The following is a 19,950-nucleotide window of genomic DNA, read 5'->3' as shown; positions in this document are numbered from 1 at the left end:
TAGGACACATATAATCACATGGATTTGTAGAGAATTTATTCAGGAATTCAAATAAGTAATCACTTTTTGTAGATTAACATCAGTACAGCAGAAAATGTTATCCCCCCCCCCCCACAAAAGGTAAAAAAAACCTCATTTGGAGAGATTTCTGGAGTTTTATCAATGCCATAATATTTTCTATATTGTTGTATAAAATCAAAGCAATCTTAAGCTTTTGTCATAGCATATAGAATTACAGTACAATAGTTCAAATGTGGGTTTCCACACAGCCATAACCTAGGCCCCATTTGGTTGGAAAATGAATATATTTAATCAAAGACTGCTTTCCATACTTGGTTTTCCATACGTTCATAACCTATTAATAATCATAATAATTTTCCAAGTCTTCCACATCTTCATCTGAAGTTTCCACACTCTCTGAGGTGGATGCCTGGTTCTCAGTCTGCCAGTGTACACATGTCAGTACACCTGAGGCCATTTGCAACAGACATACATCTTGGGAGTGAACATTTTTTTGGACAGTTACAGGCCAGTAAATCCAGGACGGCATCAGGTGCTGGCTGGCCTTCCATCCAGTGCACCACCAACTGTTCAGCTTCCTCTTCCCTCTCCATCTTCCATCCTCTGCCAACAGGACTTGGCACTTGTGGGTCCTTCTCCAAACATCTTCTCCATATACCAGCCTGGTAGTTGGCTCGCTGTGCATGTTTTGTTAAGCAGTCCTTGCATGGTGGGAGTTGATGACTTTCGATTTCACTTTTTTGGCACAGAAAAGGTGATACCTGAGCTCATTGACCTTGGTGGTCGATGCTTTTGGGGCATACAGGAGACATGTAAATGCCTCCAGTTTGTCCATCAGTTCTGGGGAGAGGTCCCATTCCCGACCCAACTCTGAGAATGTGTCCTGAGTTTCCCTTTTGCTGGTCAGAAATTTTAGGGCGCCTGTCTTCCCTTTGCCTGCAAAAGCACTTACAGCGTCACATCCTGTATATGCGTGCAACCCAATGAGAGCCCTACAAACCTCTATGCCAACAGTGGCAGCAACCTTCCTGATGTCTACAAGCCTTGTATGGGTTCTAGTGCCACACTTCTGGAACAATGGGGCCTTAATCTTGTTACAAAATGTTAAAGACATGATAAAGACATCTGTGTCTTCTGAGCAGATCACTACAGATTCATATCCCTCTCTTGTGGCATGGGCAGCATGGAGAAGTAGGTGGCCATCTGCTTCTTCTTGTTGACACTGAAGAGCTGACACCTCCTCACTGTCTTGAGATGTGATTCTGTAACATTTATCATTCATAGTTGCATACAGAATCTTCTCCTGTAGCTTTGCTCTGTACTCCGCCTTCCTCCATTCATGGGCTATGAAGCTAATGAGACTACTTTTGTTACTGACTTTGGTCAGGAAGCTCCTCCACTGCCTCACCATCTGTGTGCCTGTGATACCTTGCAACTCATGACCAGTCTCTTCACCCCGTAGAGATCTTGCAGTATTCGTGATAGAGTTCTCCTTGTATGTGTCGAACACAACATCTGTTCTGCTACTCTGACTGCCTTCCTTCAGAGCCATACCCAGAATTGTCGTGGCAACATCTCTGAAAGTAACTTGATCACCTTTCACTCTTTGGACCAAGTTCGTTCCATCAACCACTGAAGCAGAGTTTCTTGGGAGTTGCTCTTCTACTGCTACATTTTTCTGCAAGGTTGTGGCTAAAGTAGCTCTATTTGTCTTTCTCAGCAATCCTTCTGGTGTGGACAGGGCCCAGGGCAATGGTCCAAGGGGATGAGAAAGGATACCCTCCATACGTAGACTGCGCCCTTGTGCCATCACTATGATGTGTCCAAATAAAGACCTAAACACGAGGAAATCTGCAGATGCTGGAAATTCAAGCAACACGCACACAATGCTGGTGGAATGCAGCAGGCCAGGCAGCATCTATAGGAAGAAGCACAGTCGATCTTTCAGGCCGAGACCCTTCGTCAGGACTAACTGAAAGAAGAGATAGTAAGAGATTTGAAAGTAGGAGGGGGAGGGATAGAGCTAAGAGCTGGAAAGTTAATTGGCAAAAGGGATACAAGGCTGGAGAAGGGAGAGGATCATGGGACGGGAGGCCTAGGGAGAAAGAAAGGGAGAGGGGAGCACCAGAGGAAGATGGAGAGCAGGTAAGGAGTAATTGTGAGAGGGACAGAGAGAGGAAAAAAGGGGAAAAATAATAAATAAATAATTAAATAAATAAGGGATGGGGTGAGAACGGGAGGAGGGGCATTAATGGAAGTTAGAGAAGTCAATGTTCATGCCACCAGGTTGAAGGCTACCCAGACAGAATATAAGGTGTCGTTCTTCCAACCTGAGTGTGGCTTCATCTTGACAGTAGAGGAGGCCATGGATAGACATATCAGAATAGGAATGGGACGTGGAATTAAAATGTGTGGCCACTGGGAGATCCTGCTTTCTCTGGCGGACAGAGCGTAGGTGTTCAGTGAAACCAGTCTGCGTCGGGTCTCACCAATATATAGAAGGCCGCACCTGGAGCACCGGACCCAGCATATCACCAATATATAGAAGGCCGCACTGGGAGCACCGGATGCAGTATATACCAATATATAGAAGGCCTGCTCTCAAACACGTCTCTCCCATTTCACGCACACCTGTTTTCAACCCATCCTCCCGCCACCCCACTAGGAATAGAGTTCCCCTAGTCCTCACCTACCACCCCACCAGCCTCCAGGTCCAACGTATAATTCTCTGTAACTTCCGTCACCTCATGGGACTCCACCACCAAGCACATCTTTCCCTCCCCCCCCCTTTCTGCTTTCCGCAGGGATCGCTCCCTATGTGACTCCCTTGTCCATTCATCCCCCCCATCCCTTCCCACCGATCTCCTTCCCGGCACTTATCCTTGTAAGTGGAACAAGTGCTACACATGCCCTTATACTTCCTCCCTTACTACCATTCAGGGCCCCAGACAGTCCTTCTAGGTGAGGCAACACTTCACCTGTGAGTCAGCTGGGGTGATATACTGCGTCCGGTGCTCCCGATGCGGCCTTCTTTATATTGGCGAGACCCGACCGTTTCAGTTAGTACTGCTGAAGGGTCTCGGCCTGAAATGTCATTTGTGCTTCTTCCTATGGATACTGTCTGGCCTCCTGCATTCCAACAGCAATGTGTGTGTGTTGCCCAAACAAAGACCTGTCTGCTTTCAAGATCATCGCCTTCCCACTTGATTTCACTTCTCCCTTCTTACACATATCACTGAATGTTTTCAGCTTGTTGGTTTTCTTTGGGTCATGGAATTTCTTTGCTGGTGGGTCTTCCTCTAGTCTCTCATCCCTGAAGGTTGCGTAGCATTGCTCACCAATCTCATATGCCTTCATCAGGTCGGAGGCAATGTCCTTGGGGACTGCCTTTGCTTGCCGTAGAGATGCTAATGAGGTCCCGCTTCTCTGCAAATGGGTTGATTCATTCATGTATGAGGGTAACCACTGCTGAAACTGCTTCCTCATCTTTCTGGATTCTTGGCTGCTGTAGCTCCGCATGACAAAGCTCTGATTTGTTGCCTTGCACCATCTCCCTTAACTGTCCCAGGAATGTACTGTGGTGCTCAGCTGTTATGCCGTAATGCTTGATAGCTCCAGCATTCAGGCTGAACTGTGATGTGCCTCCAGGAGTCCGTGTGTCTTTGTTCACTGTGGCTTCAATGGCCTGGTCCACAGGGATCTGCCCAAAGGGGTTGTTACTTGACAGCTGCACTGAGAATTTGCCTGTCTCGAAGGCCTCATACACAGAAGGATTCTTCTCTGGGAGGTTCATCATCTGAGCAAAGTAAGGGGACAGGTACCTGGCATAATTCATCTTATCATTGGCAAAGCACCATGGGATCATGGTTCTTATAGCATGGAGGTGCAACTCCCAGTCCCTCTCACAGAAAGCTACCACCGCTGCAATGCTATCACATATTTTCTAGCACTAGGGGTGTATACCTTGCCAAAATCACTATAAGAATTATTCCCCCCAGATGGTACCGGTGGCCCAAATTTGGGGTCCTGGCTCATCGACTAAGAGAGCAACTTAAAAAATTATGAGAAGGGACAAGATGAAATGTGAAAGCAAACTAGCAAATAATATCAAAGTGGATAGTAAAAGTTTTTTCAATTATGTTAAAAATAAAAAGGAAATGAGAGTGTATATAGGACTGCTAGAAAATGAGGCAGGAGAAATAATAATGAGGGACAAGGAGATGGCTTATGAACTAAATGAGTATTTTGCATCAGTCTTCACTGTGGAAGACACTAGTAATATGCCTGATATTTTAGTGTGTGAAGGAAGAGAAGTGGGTGCACTTACTGTTACAAGAGAGAAAGTGCTCAAAAAGCTGAAAGACCAAAAGGTACATAAGTCACCCGGACCAGAGGAACTGTACCCTAGGATTCTGAAAGAGGTAGTGTTAGAGATTGTGGTAGCTTTAGAGATAATCTTTCAAAAATCATTGGACTCTGGCATGGTGCCAAAGGACTGGAAAATTGCAAGTGTTACTCCACCCTTTAAGAAAGGAGGAAGGCAAGAGGAAGAAAGTTATAGACCAGTTAGCCTGACCTCAGTGGTTGGGAAGATGTTAGAGTTAATTGTTAAGGATAAGGTTATGGAGTACTTGGTGACATAGGACAAGATAGTACAAAGTTAGCATGGTTTCCTTCAGGGAAAATCCTGCCTGACTAACCTACCAGAATGCTTTGAGATTATAAATAGGATAGATAAAGGAGATGCAGTGGATGTTGCTTATTTGGACTTTCAGAAGGCATTTAACAAGGTGCCACACATGAGGCTACTTACCAAGTTAAAAACCCATGCTATTACAGGAAAGTTACTAACATGGATAGAACATTGGCTGATAGGTAGGAAGCAGCAAGTGGGAATAAAAGGATCCTTTTCTGGTTGGCTGTCAGTGACTAGTGGTGTTCCGCAGGGGTCAGTGTTAGGACCACTTTTTTTTTAATGCTGTTTATAAATTATTTAGATGATGGAATAGATGGCTTTGTTGCCAGGTTTGCAGATGATATGAAGATTAGTGGAGGAGCAGGTAGTGTTGAGGAAACAAGTAGGCTACAGAAGGACTTAAGACAGATTATGAGAATGGGCAAGAAAGTGGCAAATGAAATACGATGTTGGAAAACGCATGGTCATGTACTTTGGTAGTAGAAACAAATGTGCGGACTATTTTCTAAACAAGGAGAAAATCCAGGAATCTGAGATGCAGATGGACTTGGGAGTCCTTGTGCAGAACACCCTGAAGGTTAACTTTCAGGTTGAGTCGTGGTGAGGAAGGCAAATACCATGTTAGTGTTCAGTTCAAGAGGTCTAGAATACAAGAGCAAGGATGTGATGCTGAGGTTTTATAAGGCACTGCTGAGGCCTCACCTTGAGTACTGTGAACAGTTTTGGGCCCCTCATCTTAGAAAAGATGTGCTGGCATTGGAGAGAGTCCAGAAGAGTTTCACAAGGATGATTCCAGGAATGAAAGGGTTATCATACGAAGAACCTTTGATGGCTGTGGGTCTGTACTCACTGGAATTCAGAAGGATGGGGGGGTTCTCAATGAAACCTTTGAAATGTTGAAAGGTTAGAGTAGATGTGGAAAGGGTGTTTCCCATGGTGGGAGAGTCTAGGACAAGGGGGCACAGCCTCAGGATAGAGGGGCACCCTTTCAAAACAGAGATGCGAAGAAATTTCTTTTGCCAAAGGGTGGTGAATTTGTGGAATTTGTTGCCACATGCAGCTGTGGAGGCCAGGTCGTTGGGTGTATTTAAGGCAGAGATTGATAGGTATAAGTACATGTATTTCACCATATACAACCCTGAGATTCATTTTCTTTAGGCATACTCAGAAAATCTACAGAATAGTACCAATAACAGGATTAATGAAAGATCGACCAGAGTGCAGAAATCGAGAAAATGTGATAGTACGAATATAAGTAAGTAACAGTAAATAACAAGAACAAGGGATAATGAAGTAAAGAGTCCTTGAAAGTGAGGTCATTGGTTGTGGGAACATTTAAGTAATGGGGCACGTGAAGTTGAGTGTAGTTATCCCCTTTTATTCAAGAGCTTGATCGTTGAGGGTAGTAACTGTTCTGAGGGGTATTGGAAGAGAAAACCAAGACCAGCGTAAGGCTGGGGTTGGATTTGCAGTGAAGATGGAGATTGCTGACAAGCTTGCTGGACCTTCAATGGGCATGAATGACTGGCTCATGACTATGAAGTTCCTTCCATCGCATGATAGGCAGCATGTCACCATTGACAGCACTTATGCCCCAATCATGGCAAACACAGGTGATGTTAAGGATGAGTTCTATGAAGAACTGCACTCAATTATTGTCACTGCTCCTAAAGTGGACAGTTGCCATTCCTGGTGACTTCAGTGCAAGAGTAGGCTCTGACAACACCTCCTGAGATTGGGTCTTTGAGAAGTATGGCACTGGCCACGGCAACAGCCAACGGTCTTCTACTACTCCACCAACACCATCTTCCGCCTTTCCACCCATAACAGAACTTTGTGGATGCATCCTCACTGTCAGTACTGGCATCTAATTGACGACGTCATCGTCAGGAAGAGAGATAGGCAGGATGTTAGAGTGACAAAATCTATGTGTAGTGCTGGCTGCTGGACAGACCTCCATCTCATTGTTTCTAAAATGAGCAGTCATATCCAGCCCAAGAGGTGCCCACATGGAAAGAAAACCCCAAGACAGCTGTACATCTCCAAGATGAAAAGCAGGAACACGAAACAGTCTTTTGTTGACATTCTGGAAGACTGTCTTGGTGCCAGCACCATTCGCCCTGGTGTTTTCTGCCATATTAACTGATGCCTTTAGAGATGTGACGTAGGCATCGGCATCAGACTCTGCGCTGATAAGAAGCTGTTCCACCTCAGGAGGCTCCAAGAAAAGATTAAGATTATGAGACACATCATCAGAGACTTCTTTTTTGCTGTAGACTATGCTCTCAATGCTAGTTCAAAAGAAGTTATGTAGCATTGTGTCAACAAGTTTTCTGATGTGTGTACTAACTTTGAACTTTCCATCAACACCAAGAAGACTGAAGTAATGGATCAGCCATTTCCAGGGATTCATACATTGAGCCAAACATCACAATCAATGGTCAAAGACTAAACCCACTGAACAGGTTCACATTTCTTGGCAGCATACTGTACCAGAACATAGTCAATGGTGTTGAATGCCAGGATCGCCAAAGCAAGTGCAACCTTCGGTAGGCTTTATACCAACATCTGAAATAGAAGAAGCAAAAGTCTGGTGACAAAGCTAAAGATGTATAGGGCCATAGTACTTCCCTCTCTGCTTTACTCCTGTGAAACATGGACAATGTAGCAACAGCATGCCAGAAAACTGAACCATTCAGTGCCTCAGAATGTTCCTCAGCATTAAATGGCACGACAGAATCCCTGACCCTGAGGTACTTACCAAGGTGGGCCTGCCCAGTATCCACACTATCCTGATGTAGTCCCAGTTACGCTGCACAGAGCCTGTAGCTCATATGCCAGACCTTCGGCTCCCTAAGAAACTGCTTAATGGCGAACTACAGAAAGGGAAGTGTTCTCGGGAATGCGAAATGAAATGCTATAAAGACACGATGAAAACTTCACTAAGAGCCTTTGGTATCAACCCAGACTAATAGGAATATAACGCCCATGATCAGGTTGAGTAGCAGTCCTCCCTCCACGAGGATGCAGTGACACACAAGACAGTAAAGTCAATTGCAATGGAGAGATGTTGGCTGGCCATGAAAGCCTGAGCCAGCAACCCCCCAACCCAACGTGGCTGCCATCTTTTGTCCACACTGCCAAAGAACATTTTGAGCGTGGATTAGACTCTCCAGTTATCTTCGTACCGACAGACCAGTCCTGCCCCTACAAATCACGGATGACGAGAGTGGTTATCATCACTGCACAATGAATGAACTACTACTACTAATATAATGAATATTATCAATGCCTAATAAAATTAAGAACAGTCGGAAATGGAAGGGAAAGATTATGTGGAACCACAATAAATATTTAAAATGTTGCCAGACAATAATGTGCATTCTAGCTTACTTATATGTCGCTTATGAAGCATTATGTATATTTTGGCTTTGTGTATTATTATGAATATAATGATTAGATTTTCAATTTTGATTATGCACAGTTTAAAATTATAATAACTGCTTATTTTAATGCTATGAATTGCACATAATAGATTTGAAATTTTTAGATGGAGTTGTTCAACAATTTTTTCATTTGTTACTTTTGTACAAGATATTTTGAGAAAAATATTATTTCTTCATTACTGTACTTGCAGGCCTATCTCCATCTGGGTGTTAATAAAAAACTTAAATTGTCTGGAAGACCAAACAGACCCATTGGATGCATTGGAACATCAAAGGTCAGTAATCCAATTATTTTCCTTGCTAGTTCAGGTAGTGATTGATCACAGAAAATGAAATGTACTTTAGTGTATTTTAATGTAATTAGTTGACAGGGGTAGATATGAAAAATAGCTTAGTTAAAATGAATATATTTTGATTTACTTTTGTAGTAGAATCCATTACTTAACAATATTAATGATGAGATTTCATGATGTAAGTGAATTAATTGTATTTCTTATGTTTTGATAAATTTTAAAATGCAATCTTAATTTCAAATAAATTTTAAGGGTATGTTAATTTTCAAAGTATAGTATCAGCTTATAACAATCACTCATCATGGTTAATATATTCACTGAGATTTATGATCCAACACTAATCCATTCATAGAAAGCATTCATATAACACAAATGCCAAAAATGTATTAAATTTGCCGCATTTTTCTCATTCATCTATGTTCTGAAATACAAATAACATTTAAGTTCTGTTTTATCCACAGCTTTATAGAATTCTGGGAAAAACAACTGTGTGTTATCCCATTGTTTTTGATTTGAGTGACTTTTACATGGCTCAAGATGTTATGCTGCTGATAGATGACATTAAGGTATTGTGTTAAGCTCTGTAGATATCTGAACTGCAGATCAAGGATAAACACCTTAAAGTTTGCTTCACCTAAAGTGCAAACAACAAATGTATCAATATGCAAACAGTTGATGGGGATAATAAAACAAATGGTGTTCATTTGTACTTAATCCTGCATCAATTAGTTTAATGGCTTAACTTCCAGGGGAAAATAATAAATGTCAATGACATCAAGATTGAGTGTGTTATTTTTCTGGGCTTTGAGTGCTCATAAAATGTAGCAATGACATTGAAATTAAGTCATACCTAAATTAAAGTCAAGAAAGCAAATTCCTGGTGGAAGTTGTGTGAAGTCAGCAATAATTTATATTGTAGGTGTAGACAAAATTATGAAACTACGCTGCAAAGAAAGTCAGTTTATTAATAATACCTTGCATTACTCCACTTTGTATATTTTCTCTGTGAACCAGTTCTCAATTTATACTTATGGTGATTCATCAAGTTGTAATTATGGACTGCTTTGGTCTAACAATAATCATGACAATTTTTGGGAGTAATTTTACATTTGTAGAATTGATAGAGTTAGTTAAAATGTGATCATTGTTTGAAGTGTTGTCTGGTAAATTTGTGTTTTAGATTGAAAACTTTTATTATATTTTAACTTTTAATATTTTGCGTATTTCTCAAAATGGGTAAAATTCACAATAGCCCAGGTGCTTGACAACCAGTTTAATCTAGAAATATAGTAATTAAATTTGGTTTCATTCATCCTCGTGATGTCTATAGGTAGTAATTTGAGGACTTTCAGCATGAGTGGTTTGAAAATCAGCAAGATTCAGTAAGGTTTTTAGGTTTCTTACATAGCCAATAAAATTCATGGCCAAAGGTATAGGGAACATATAAATACAACTAATTTATTATATTTCAAACATTGTATGTAACACTCTAATAATTTATTATGTTACAAACATTACCTCCAATGATATTTACTTAGATTAGGGAAGAAGATAAGATTGCACATGAGACTATTGAAGAAAATAAAATGATCAGTTTGATTTAATTAATCACTTTAGTTGATAGCCTGTAGTTTCTAGAGTTTTATTATTTCTGTAGATTGGGTATTCCATAGACATTTAGTTATGTTGTGTTTTTGCTGTTTTATAAAAGATATATAACATTATGAGAAGCAGAGCTAAGGTGCATGCTTATAGTTCCCGCCAACCCCTATGGAAGAAGAGTGTAAAACTAGAGAGTATAGGTTTAAGATGAGAGGAGAAAGATGTAAAAGGGACCTGAGGGCAACTTTTTCGCAAGGAGAGAGGTGGGTATTTGGAATCAGCTGTCAGAGGAAGCTGCAGAGATGGGTATGATACATTTAGACTGGTACACGGATGGAAATGTTTTTGAGGGATGCCGGCCAAAACCAGGCAAATGGGACTAGCTCAGGTCAACAGTTAGGTCAGTTGGGCCAAAGGTCACATTTCTGTGCTGTCTAGCTCCATGATTCTGTGATGAGATTTGAGATAGTTGTATAATACAGTTTTGCATGTACAAAAGTTCCACAGTGTGATCAGATCACATAGGTCATATGATGCTCACTATTCATAAATAGTTGGGGGTACTGTGGTGGCAAAGCGGTTAGCATGACGCTATTACAGCTCGTTGTGTCCGAGTTCAGAGCTCAATTTTGGTGTATTCTATAAGGAGTTTCTACGTTCTCCCTATGATGGCATGGGTTTCCCCAGGTGCTCCTGCTCCCTCCCACAGTTCAAAGACGTACTAGTTAGTAAGTTAATTGGCCATCGTAAACTTTCCTGTGACTAGGCAAATGTTAGAATATAGAATAACAGGCAAATGCTGGATAGCATGGCTCATTGAGCTGGAAGGCTTGTTCTAAGCTGTTCTAATCTCTAAAGAACAAATAAATAATTGTATGTATATACATATTCAGTAAATTGGTATTCCTTGCAATGTACCTAATCCTTGTAATATTTATCAATTTGATCCCCAGAATTTACTACTGTTTATTAAGCAGTATTGGAAAATGAATCGGCGTCCTCTATTCCTTGTGCTGATCCGTGAAGATAACATAAAGTAAGAAGCTCTTCAGTTAGGATTACTTTTGTCACATTCCTTTATGTCTATTAATTTGATATTCGGAAATCTAAATTAGTTGAAAACTTTTCTCATTTAGGGGGAGTCGACTCAATCCCATTTTGGATATGTTGGCAGCTTTTAAAAATGGCAATGTTGGAGGAGTAAAAGTTCATGTTGATAGACTTCAGGTATGTTAGGATCAAAATCTAAATTTTGTATGTATTGTATATTAAATCATCATGAATAAAATCTATGGCTATTGGCAATGTACATATAATGAATAATTAATAATTGGTTGAACCAAAACATCTGCCCACTTTATGTTTATCCAAATGGTATAAAAACAATACATTTCAGAAACATATCATGGAATCTAGTTGACCTAATTACTTTATTGGTCCTTAAACACAATTAATTTGTTAATATATTTTGAGATTTGTTAAATTACATACATTTTATTGAGCAAATATATTTATGTCCTGGCTAGTATTTATACTGCAATCAATGTTATTTTCCTTTTGGCAATTTTCTGCACACAAGTTGACTTCTGTGTCTCCAACATTACAACTAAGTATGTAGGCAGTTTCCATAATATACTTCAGGCAATGGGAAGTGATTCAATTTGCTACATAGATCTTTTTTTCTGTTTCATGATATTGTAGCTGTAAGTGCTTTAAGTGAAAACATCCGAATAAAAATATAATGATTTGTCCTAACGGAATAGTTTCCTATATTACTATGAAAAAAAGAACATATGTATCACAATTTTGTTTTATTTTCCTCTTGGGAAATTCTGTACTTCTGCTTGCTCCCTGAATCTAAAATATTGCCAAGCATGGGAAATTTTCTAGATAATCAGCTTTTACTTCTATGCTAGTTGGGTCAGATGATTAGTTTTACTACCTCATTGAATAAATAGGGATGTAGAAAATGCTGAGCCTAGAAAAAAAAAATGGCCCATCCAGTTGTGTATAACAATAACATACATTTTTTGTGTCTTTTGTATGTCCAAAGGTACTTACTGACTTCAGATCATGTAAGGACATATTAGGACAGATAACTGAAAGTCTTGATCAAAATGACAGATTTTCACAATTGTTTATTCATCTTTTTGGATCAGTGTATCACAGGGAAGGGCAGTATTTATTGCCCATCCTTCATCACCTATGAAAATAGTGGTGAGCAGACTTCTTGAACTGCGTAAGTCATTTTTGTGAAGTACCTCCACAGCGCAGTTTGGGAATAAAATTCCAGGGCAGACCACTTAACTGGAAGTAGTAAGGGAGAGATGTTTAGAGAGAATATTCCAGAGCCTAGACACAGGGAGAAAGAATGAAATCAAGAAGGCAGAACTGGAAGTGAAGAGGTATCTCAATGGTTTCAATGACTTGACGAGGTTATCAAAATGGGGGGAGGGGAGGGAGCATAATCTTGAAGAACTTGAAAGCAAAGCTTCGCTTTTGTTAGATCAAGAGCAAGTGTTGGCCAGCAAGCACAATGAGTGAGACTTTATGTAAATTAGGGAATGGGCTGCAAGGTTTTTAATGAGTGCAGTTTTATTAGGGAGTAACATAGGAACATAGCCTGGGGAAAACTGGGATAGTGATGTATGCCATGGTTACAGCGCTGATGAAATAAGACCAGAGGAGAGTTGGAATTAGAAAATGATGGAAGTGATTAGCACACCAAAATAATTGAACCCACTGATACAGTCAGTGTGGTTGAAACTCACCTCAGTGACACAAAGGGAACAAATGACAAGGTTCAGTTTCTAACAGATGAGAATTGAGGGAAGCCCAAAGATAAATCCCTGGAAGAACCCATAAATAATGACACAATGGCAGGAAAAGAAGGTAATGCAAATGATACTCTGACTGCAACTGTTTAAGATAATAGAAGCTGGCAAGGATGGGATGCAAAAAGCTTCAGGCAAGTTGAGAAGTATGGGGAAAGACAGTTTATCAGCATCACAGCCTTTGGTATGGGTGAAAACTATATCTAAAGGTTCATACATGGAGTTGTGAGAGTGAATAAGATGTATTTTGGAAGCTGTGATGTACACACGTACTCTGCAGAGAAACAGGAGATCGGTCTTGCAATTAACGAAGACAGAGAGCTCAAGATTTGGTTTGCTGAGGACTGTTGATGATGACCAACCTAATGGGGAGGAGGATGGATCTCATTAGGGTCAATAATAGTATCAGCTAACATGGTGACAGGAAAGAAATTGGTCAGTAGTTTGAAATGAAAATGCTGGAATCTTTCAGCACGGAGAGAGAAACAAATTAATGTTTCAGGTTGGAGATCATTCATCTGAACTATTTGTGTCTGATCTGCAACATTAATTCTGTTTCTTTCTCTCTTGCCTGACCTAGATGTTTTCACCATTTTTTAAATTTCAGATTTGCAAATTCTTCAAGTTTTGATTTCATTTGCTCAATAGTGTTGTAGTGGAAGTAAGTTATAGGATTAAAAAGGGGCAGAAAATGCGACTTTTGAACAAGATAAACTGAGAGGAAATAGGAAATAAATCAGAAAAGTATGCAAAATTGCTATAGCAATGGGAAGATTATTTTGGGGATGTTTGCCCTGGATAACTAGAAAAAGGGTAGAGGTCACAGAAAGGGTGGTATTATTCATTGTGACAAGGAGATTAATTATCTTTTTGTTTCAACAATACAGCCTGGAAACAGGCTCTTTGGCCAAATGGTGCATGCAGCAACTGCATCCTCCCTGCTGGCCCCTGCATTTAGCTCATAACCCTCCAAGCTCCTTGTTCTTATCCAAATGCCTCTTAAGTATTACAACTGCACCTGCCTCTGGCAGTGCATTCCATGTACTTACTGCCCTCTGTGTAAAGAAGTTATCTGTCACACCTCTTTTAACTTTCTATCTTCTTATCTTGGGGAGGGGGGTAGGGTTGCCAACGGACAAGAGTAGAGCCAAATACGTTGTTTACACCGATAGACTACAATGACCATGAAGCCTTGTGCGGGCACCACTGCGCATGCATGATTTGGGCATGTGTGTACGTGCCGATTTTTTTCTACAAATCATTTTTGGCGATTCTGTACGGGGGTGGGGGGTGGTGTTAATCACGACCGGAATACAGGTGAGAAGTGGCTAATACACTTAATTTCGTTTCTAAAAGGGTTTAACTAACGAATTTAATATTAAACACACAGCGCATATTTTCCTCGCATGAATATAGCGATAAGTCAATTATCAGGGAAGGACAGGGGAGCTTGAAATAAGTGTTGAACGAACTTCCAGTAGAAGTGGTAGAGGCAGGTTCGATATTATTTAAAGAAAAATTGGATAGGTGTATGGACAGGAAAGGAATGGATGGTTATGGGCTGAGTGCAGGTTGGTGGGAGTGGGTGAGAGTAGCTTTCGGCACGGACTAGAAGGGCCGAGATCGCCTATTTCCGTGCTGTAATTGTTATATGGTTATATTAGTAAGTCAATAGCATCATAACATTTTAAGTAACATTTGGATATTAAACACACAGCACATATTTTCCCCGTATGAACATATAAAATCATTGCAACACACCAATATCGCTGAATCAGTGGGAGCCCTGGGCTGAATGCTTGTTTCCCTGCAACAAGATGGTCCCATCAAGGGACGATGGGAGACAGCAATACTCGAACGGGGTTCCTTATGTCCAGTCTATTACGCAATTTGATTTTTGTTGCATTCATTGCAGAGATATGTTGGAAATGGAAGCAACGTTTTCATTGCTTTCGTGGCTATCTCAGGATATCTAGCCTTGACTTTGAGATCCAGAATGCCGGCAGAGATGTTATGTCAAACGTACTTTTCAGCCCGCCGTCATTTGCAAGCTCGAGGAGTTGATCTTCTTTCCGTGCTGACATGGATGACGCGCGGGTATTGACCTCGCATGCGTAATGGCTGATCAGTGGCCGTGACAGGGAATGAGGAAAGGTGCAGCTGACTCCTATCGCCAAATCATATCGTTTCCTCGCAGCCCGGTATCGCATGCTTTGCAGCCCGGTACCGGTCCACGGCCCGGTGGTTGGAGACTGCTGCTCCAAGGGATACAGATCCAGCGTAGCCAACTGCTGCCTTTCATTCATGCCCTCTAATCCTGGTAGCATCCTTGTAAATCTCTTCAATTTGACAATGTCTTTCTTATAACAGGGTGGTCAAAACTGTACACAATACCCCAAGTGCAATCTCACCAGTGACGTATAACTGCAACGTAATGTTCCTTCTCCTAAATCCAATGCCTTGACTGATAAAGCCCAGTGTCCTAAATGCCACCCTGTCTATTTGTGCACCCATTTCCTGAGCTCCATGTACCTATCGTATCCGCCTCCATCACCGTCGCCAGCAGCCCATTCCATGCACTCACAACTCTCAGTGTAAAATACTTACCCCTGACATCTCCTCTGTACCTACTTCCAAGCACCTTAAAACTGTGCCCTCTCGTGTTAGCCATTTCAGCCCTGGGAAAAAGCCTCTGAATATCCACACGATCAATGCCTCTCATCATCTTATACTTTGTTCTTTTTTCCGAATAGAGCTTTGATATCTCTTGTCAGCCAGTGTTCCTCAACTTGGTATGTCTACCCTTCATCCTAATTGGAACATGCTTCCCCTATACTCTTGAGATGACCCTTTTAAAATCCTCTCACTTGCTATCTGTTACTTTGCCTTTCAATAGAGTCACCCAGTTGACCCTAGCTAGATCCTGCCTAATGTTATTCCTACTGCAATTCAGGACTTTAACCTGTGGTCCTGTTCTATCACTTTCCATTACCATTTTAAAACTAATAGAATTGTGGTCACTGGAACCAAAATGTTTATGTTGAAGGTTTTGCAGAATACTGAATGAAGAATTAACTGCTTTCCCATTGTTATTTTTTAAAATTTATTGTTCATTTAGATGTTTGAGGTCAGTGAGAGATTAGAGAGGATAAATGATATACTTAAATTGTTCAGGCGTCTCTGCCAATGGACTGTTCCTTTTCTCATAACTGAGTGACCTCTGTTGCAGTATTGAATGGAGTTATGCAATAATTATTCAGAGCACCCAGGGAAATGAGGCCATTCTATTGGTCATGATTGCTTCTTGATTGCATAAACTCATAACACTGATTAGATTAATGCTTAGCAAAGCTTCCACTGATTCTGAAATATGTAAGTAGAGTAAGGTAATATTTCTTCTTTAGATGTACCCAGTCATTCCACAGATGTACAAGGATGACACAGAGGAGCCCCATAACTTAGCCATTATGGTTATTGTTCCATGATGAACTGCAGCAAGTTAATCAGACTGTGGATAAACTGATAGCAAATAATCTTACTTGTCAGAAACAGACCCCTTTAAAAATGTTATAACAGCAATTTATTACATTGATACATGGGGTCCAAAGTCAGATAATTCATTATCAAGACTTCTCCTTAGCTTGAGTCACAAAAAAACACAATTGCTGATGTGATAATGGTTTGGTGCTCTAAGCAAAGCAACGACTCTATATTAAAAATGTGAGCTCTTCGCATTGATGAAGGTTTTCTCTTGTCGCAGGTTTGTCTGATACAGAGCTCGGTGGCTCTGAGTTGTGCCCAGAAGAGATGTTGGTTATGAGAAAAGTACAGATCAATTTCCCGGAGATTTTTTTCCCCATAACTCAGTATTCCATCTAATTGGTTTGAAAACTGTATTCATTGCAGAGGTTGGACCTTTAATTGGGTCAGTTGTTGGTCATTATGTTTCTACCTGGCACTAACTCAAACAATTACGTTAAGGGAATGTCATGATCGACCTATTAGGAATGATTGTAGTGGTTCTTTACTCTAAAGCAGATATTTATCTGGTGTAGTGCCTCCAGGAATGATTACTTAACACAACTTCTGAAATAGTAAAGGATCCTGAATGACAGTAATTTATTCCTTTGAGGCAACACTCCTTACTTGATATGTGGTGCCTATAACCACAGGTGCTATGAGTCAAAGCTGATATGATTTTATGATAATTCTTTTAAAGAATCCCCTCAGCCAAAATACACAATATAGTGAGTTTTAACTATAAGACTTTGCTGGTTGTTTCCACCTGCAAAGAATTTTTTTGGCATCAGGGATACAATGATATAAGATACATGACCGAAATTTTCCTGCAGACATTTCTCTCATGCAGTTTTTTTTAGTTGGTTCAATGTATAGTACCTGCTGTGATTTAAGGGAATAGGCAAAGATAGCAAAAAGTTACCAGGAATAAAAATACAGACCTGGCTCAGAAGACAGAGTGACCTCCTCCTGCTCCTGATCTGTAATTTATATGTAGTCCCACAAGTAAGTACCTCTCCTGTTGGGTATGCTACGTAATTTGTAGCCGATGATCATAAAGTATAAAGGCATTGTTGATCTGTACAGGTTCTGTACTGTACAGTCAGTGCACCTTATTTTGAGTAGGCCATGCAGTTATTGTAGCAACACTGACGAAAATTTGATGCTACGCACGCAGGAAACAGAAGGCAATGACGTAAAAGGTATCATTCATTTCCTGAGGTTCGCTCCTCAGGGAAAACGTTCCCCAGAATTTGTTTGGCAAAGATGATTTATTCTGAATGAAGAAGTCAGGAGCTTCCAGGATAAAATTCCTCTCATAATCGACCACAACTCCAAAAATTTGTGAAAAGCTCTGTGAGTCAATGAGTGTCACAAAACAGCAGTTTATCACTTCCTGAATTTTGGAGAAGCTGGCAATGTCCGGCAATCCTCATTTTGGATCAGGCTCATTTTCTTCGCTAACAGAGAAATCAAAGAAAGGTCCTTTCCTGGAGCAGAGAGCGTTAATGACCTTACCTTTTTGATGAGTGGCAAACTGTAAAGTATGGCATATATCAGCTGTGGTGACCTGATAGAAAGCCAAGTCTATGAAGTTGAGTGTGATAATGTCCTTATGCTTTATGACTGCTTAACCACAGTTCGCTGTCAGCTAATGTCGCCTGTTACCGAACAGCAAAACGATGCTCTGTGACGATTGCCATCACTAGGTATGTGACTGATGTACACTTTCCAGAATGGTGTCATACAGCCTAGAAGTGTTACAATCTGGTGTTACTCCAGGCAAAATGCTTCCAGGAAATTATCTTTTAAGATCAAATCTCTTGTATTATCTAGTCATAAATAAATGGTGATATAATATTTAGTATATGATGGTGAATGAAGTATTGCATGAGAAATCTTTACCAAACGTGTAGCCATCCCTCCCATGCGCGTATAGTTGATACAGAAATGACAATATTTTGTAAATCTTACATCTATTCAGGATTTCATCATCAATTGAATTTTAAACTGTTACCTTTTTCTGTATGCTGCAATGTTCCTATTATATGTAATAGAATTTATAAAGAAATATCCCATTGTGCATTTTACAGCATTTGTTTTGATGAGCTTTGATATAAATGAATTGATTTAATTTCCTTGCTAATTGTAACTAGATTGTGATAGCATAATGTTCACAACATAAAAACAGATTGTTGATATTACATTGCTTTTCATTTAGCAAACTGTTCTTTATGTTTGTATTGCAGACATTAATATCCGGAGCAATGGTAGAACAGCTTGATTTCCTTCGGATAAGTGACGAGGAGGAGTATGTTCCAACTAATGCTTTTAAAGGTTTTCTTTTGTTTTCTCTTTCCTCGGCATGACTTACAAAAGAAAACTATTTTTCAGAATTCCGCAATTTGTAAGTCTAGAGGAGCTGGAGTTCCCAAAGCATTCAAAAGTGAAGCGTAAGCCAAGTTTAGCAGCTGGTACTGACCTGGTGGAACATATGGAAATAAATCTGAATGATTGGATGTTTTCCCCCACATCAGACATTCTCCATAAACTATCTGTAAGGAAATAAGTTACATTAATACTGTAAATTTTATATTGAAATATACAGTGTAGTCTTCTTACAATCACATATCTGCTTTATGCCATTGAGAATTGTTGAGTTGCTATAGAATATCAAAACAAACAAAACACCTTTTCCTTCTCCTTTTTTAATTGATTACTTGTCCCAACAATCATTAATTCTTCTATCACCTTGTGGTAGTTTTCTGTCTAACAGTTGTCATGTTTTAATTTATCATGTTATGAAAGTATTATTCATCTGTCATTCCAGATCTGTAAACTTTTTAATGTTTTTCTTATTTACAACTGCCTGTATATTTTGTAGGTAAATTTATTTTTTAATCTAGTTATCTTTTAATCCATGCAAAAAATACAAAAAATAATGCATATCAACAGGCTGCATTTATATAATTTTCATCTTGTTAAAAAAAAAGTATTTGTAGATAACAGACAATGAAAGGAGATAATATGGAGTAGATGAGGATATTTTAAGACAGGTCTGGAACAGTTGTAAGGAAGTGAATGATGGCAGAGCAAATATATTTAGGGAAAATATTACTAAGTACAAGACTAAAGTCGTTGATGACAAAAGTTGGACCAAAAAGGGAAAGAGACTTTCAGTGAATCTAAGTGATGGGATGTTTCTGAGGTAGGGGTAGGTAGAAACATGTACGTATGTTTGATGTGCATGAGGACAGCAGCACAGAAATTTGTTGGGGAAGAGGGGCAAAGAAAATAAGGAATTATTCTTTATCAGCTATATTTTCTCCAGATTCTAATTTAAGAAACTGGTGAAAAGAACATTGGTAGAGGTTCAGCATTATGGTTATGGAATAGAGGCAGAAGTTGCTGAGTTTAGAAATTGTGCCTCGGAGTCACATGGGAGTTGAAACATAGCAGATGTTCTTCAGCCAAAATGAGTACTGATAATAAATCCTGAAGAAGGATCTCGGCCCGAAATGTTGTCTATATATTCTTTT

General features: G+C 39.9%; 1 protein-coding gene across 3 annotated transcripts in view; it reads left to right on the top strand.

Annotated features, from left to right (window-relative positions):
* The window catches only part of phkb (phosphorylase kinase, beta), a 274,547-nt gene that overhangs the window by 195,862 nt on the left and 58,735 nt on the right, over positions 1–19,950 (top strand). For all 3 annotated transcript variants that reach the window (XM_072279636.1, XM_072279637.1, XM_072279635.1), the window contains 6 exons: positions 8,355–8,438; positions 8,918–9,022; positions 11,012–11,094; positions 11,195–11,285; positions 18,661–18,722; positions 18,806–18,968. In XM_072279636.1, coding sequence (XP_072135737.1) covers positions 8,355–8,438; positions 8,918–9,022; positions 11,012–11,094; positions 11,195–11,285; positions 18,661–18,722; positions 18,806–18,968 — 588 coding nt within the window. The remainder of the gene's footprint in view (positions 1–8,354; positions 8,439–8,917; positions 9,023–11,011; positions 11,095–11,194; positions 11,286–18,660; positions 18,723–18,805; positions 18,969–19,950) is intronic.

Source organism: Mobula birostris, chromosome 15 (assembly GCF_030028105.1).
Source record: "Mobula birostris isolate sMobBir1 chromosome 15, sMobBir1.hap1, whole genome shotgun sequence".
In the NCBI taxonomy this organism is placed as follows: domain Eukaryota; kingdom Metazoa; phylum Chordata; class Chondrichthyes; order Myliobatiformes; family Myliobatidae; genus Mobula; species Mobula birostris.
This window is presented reverse-complemented; position numbering and strand designations above follow the sequence as displayed.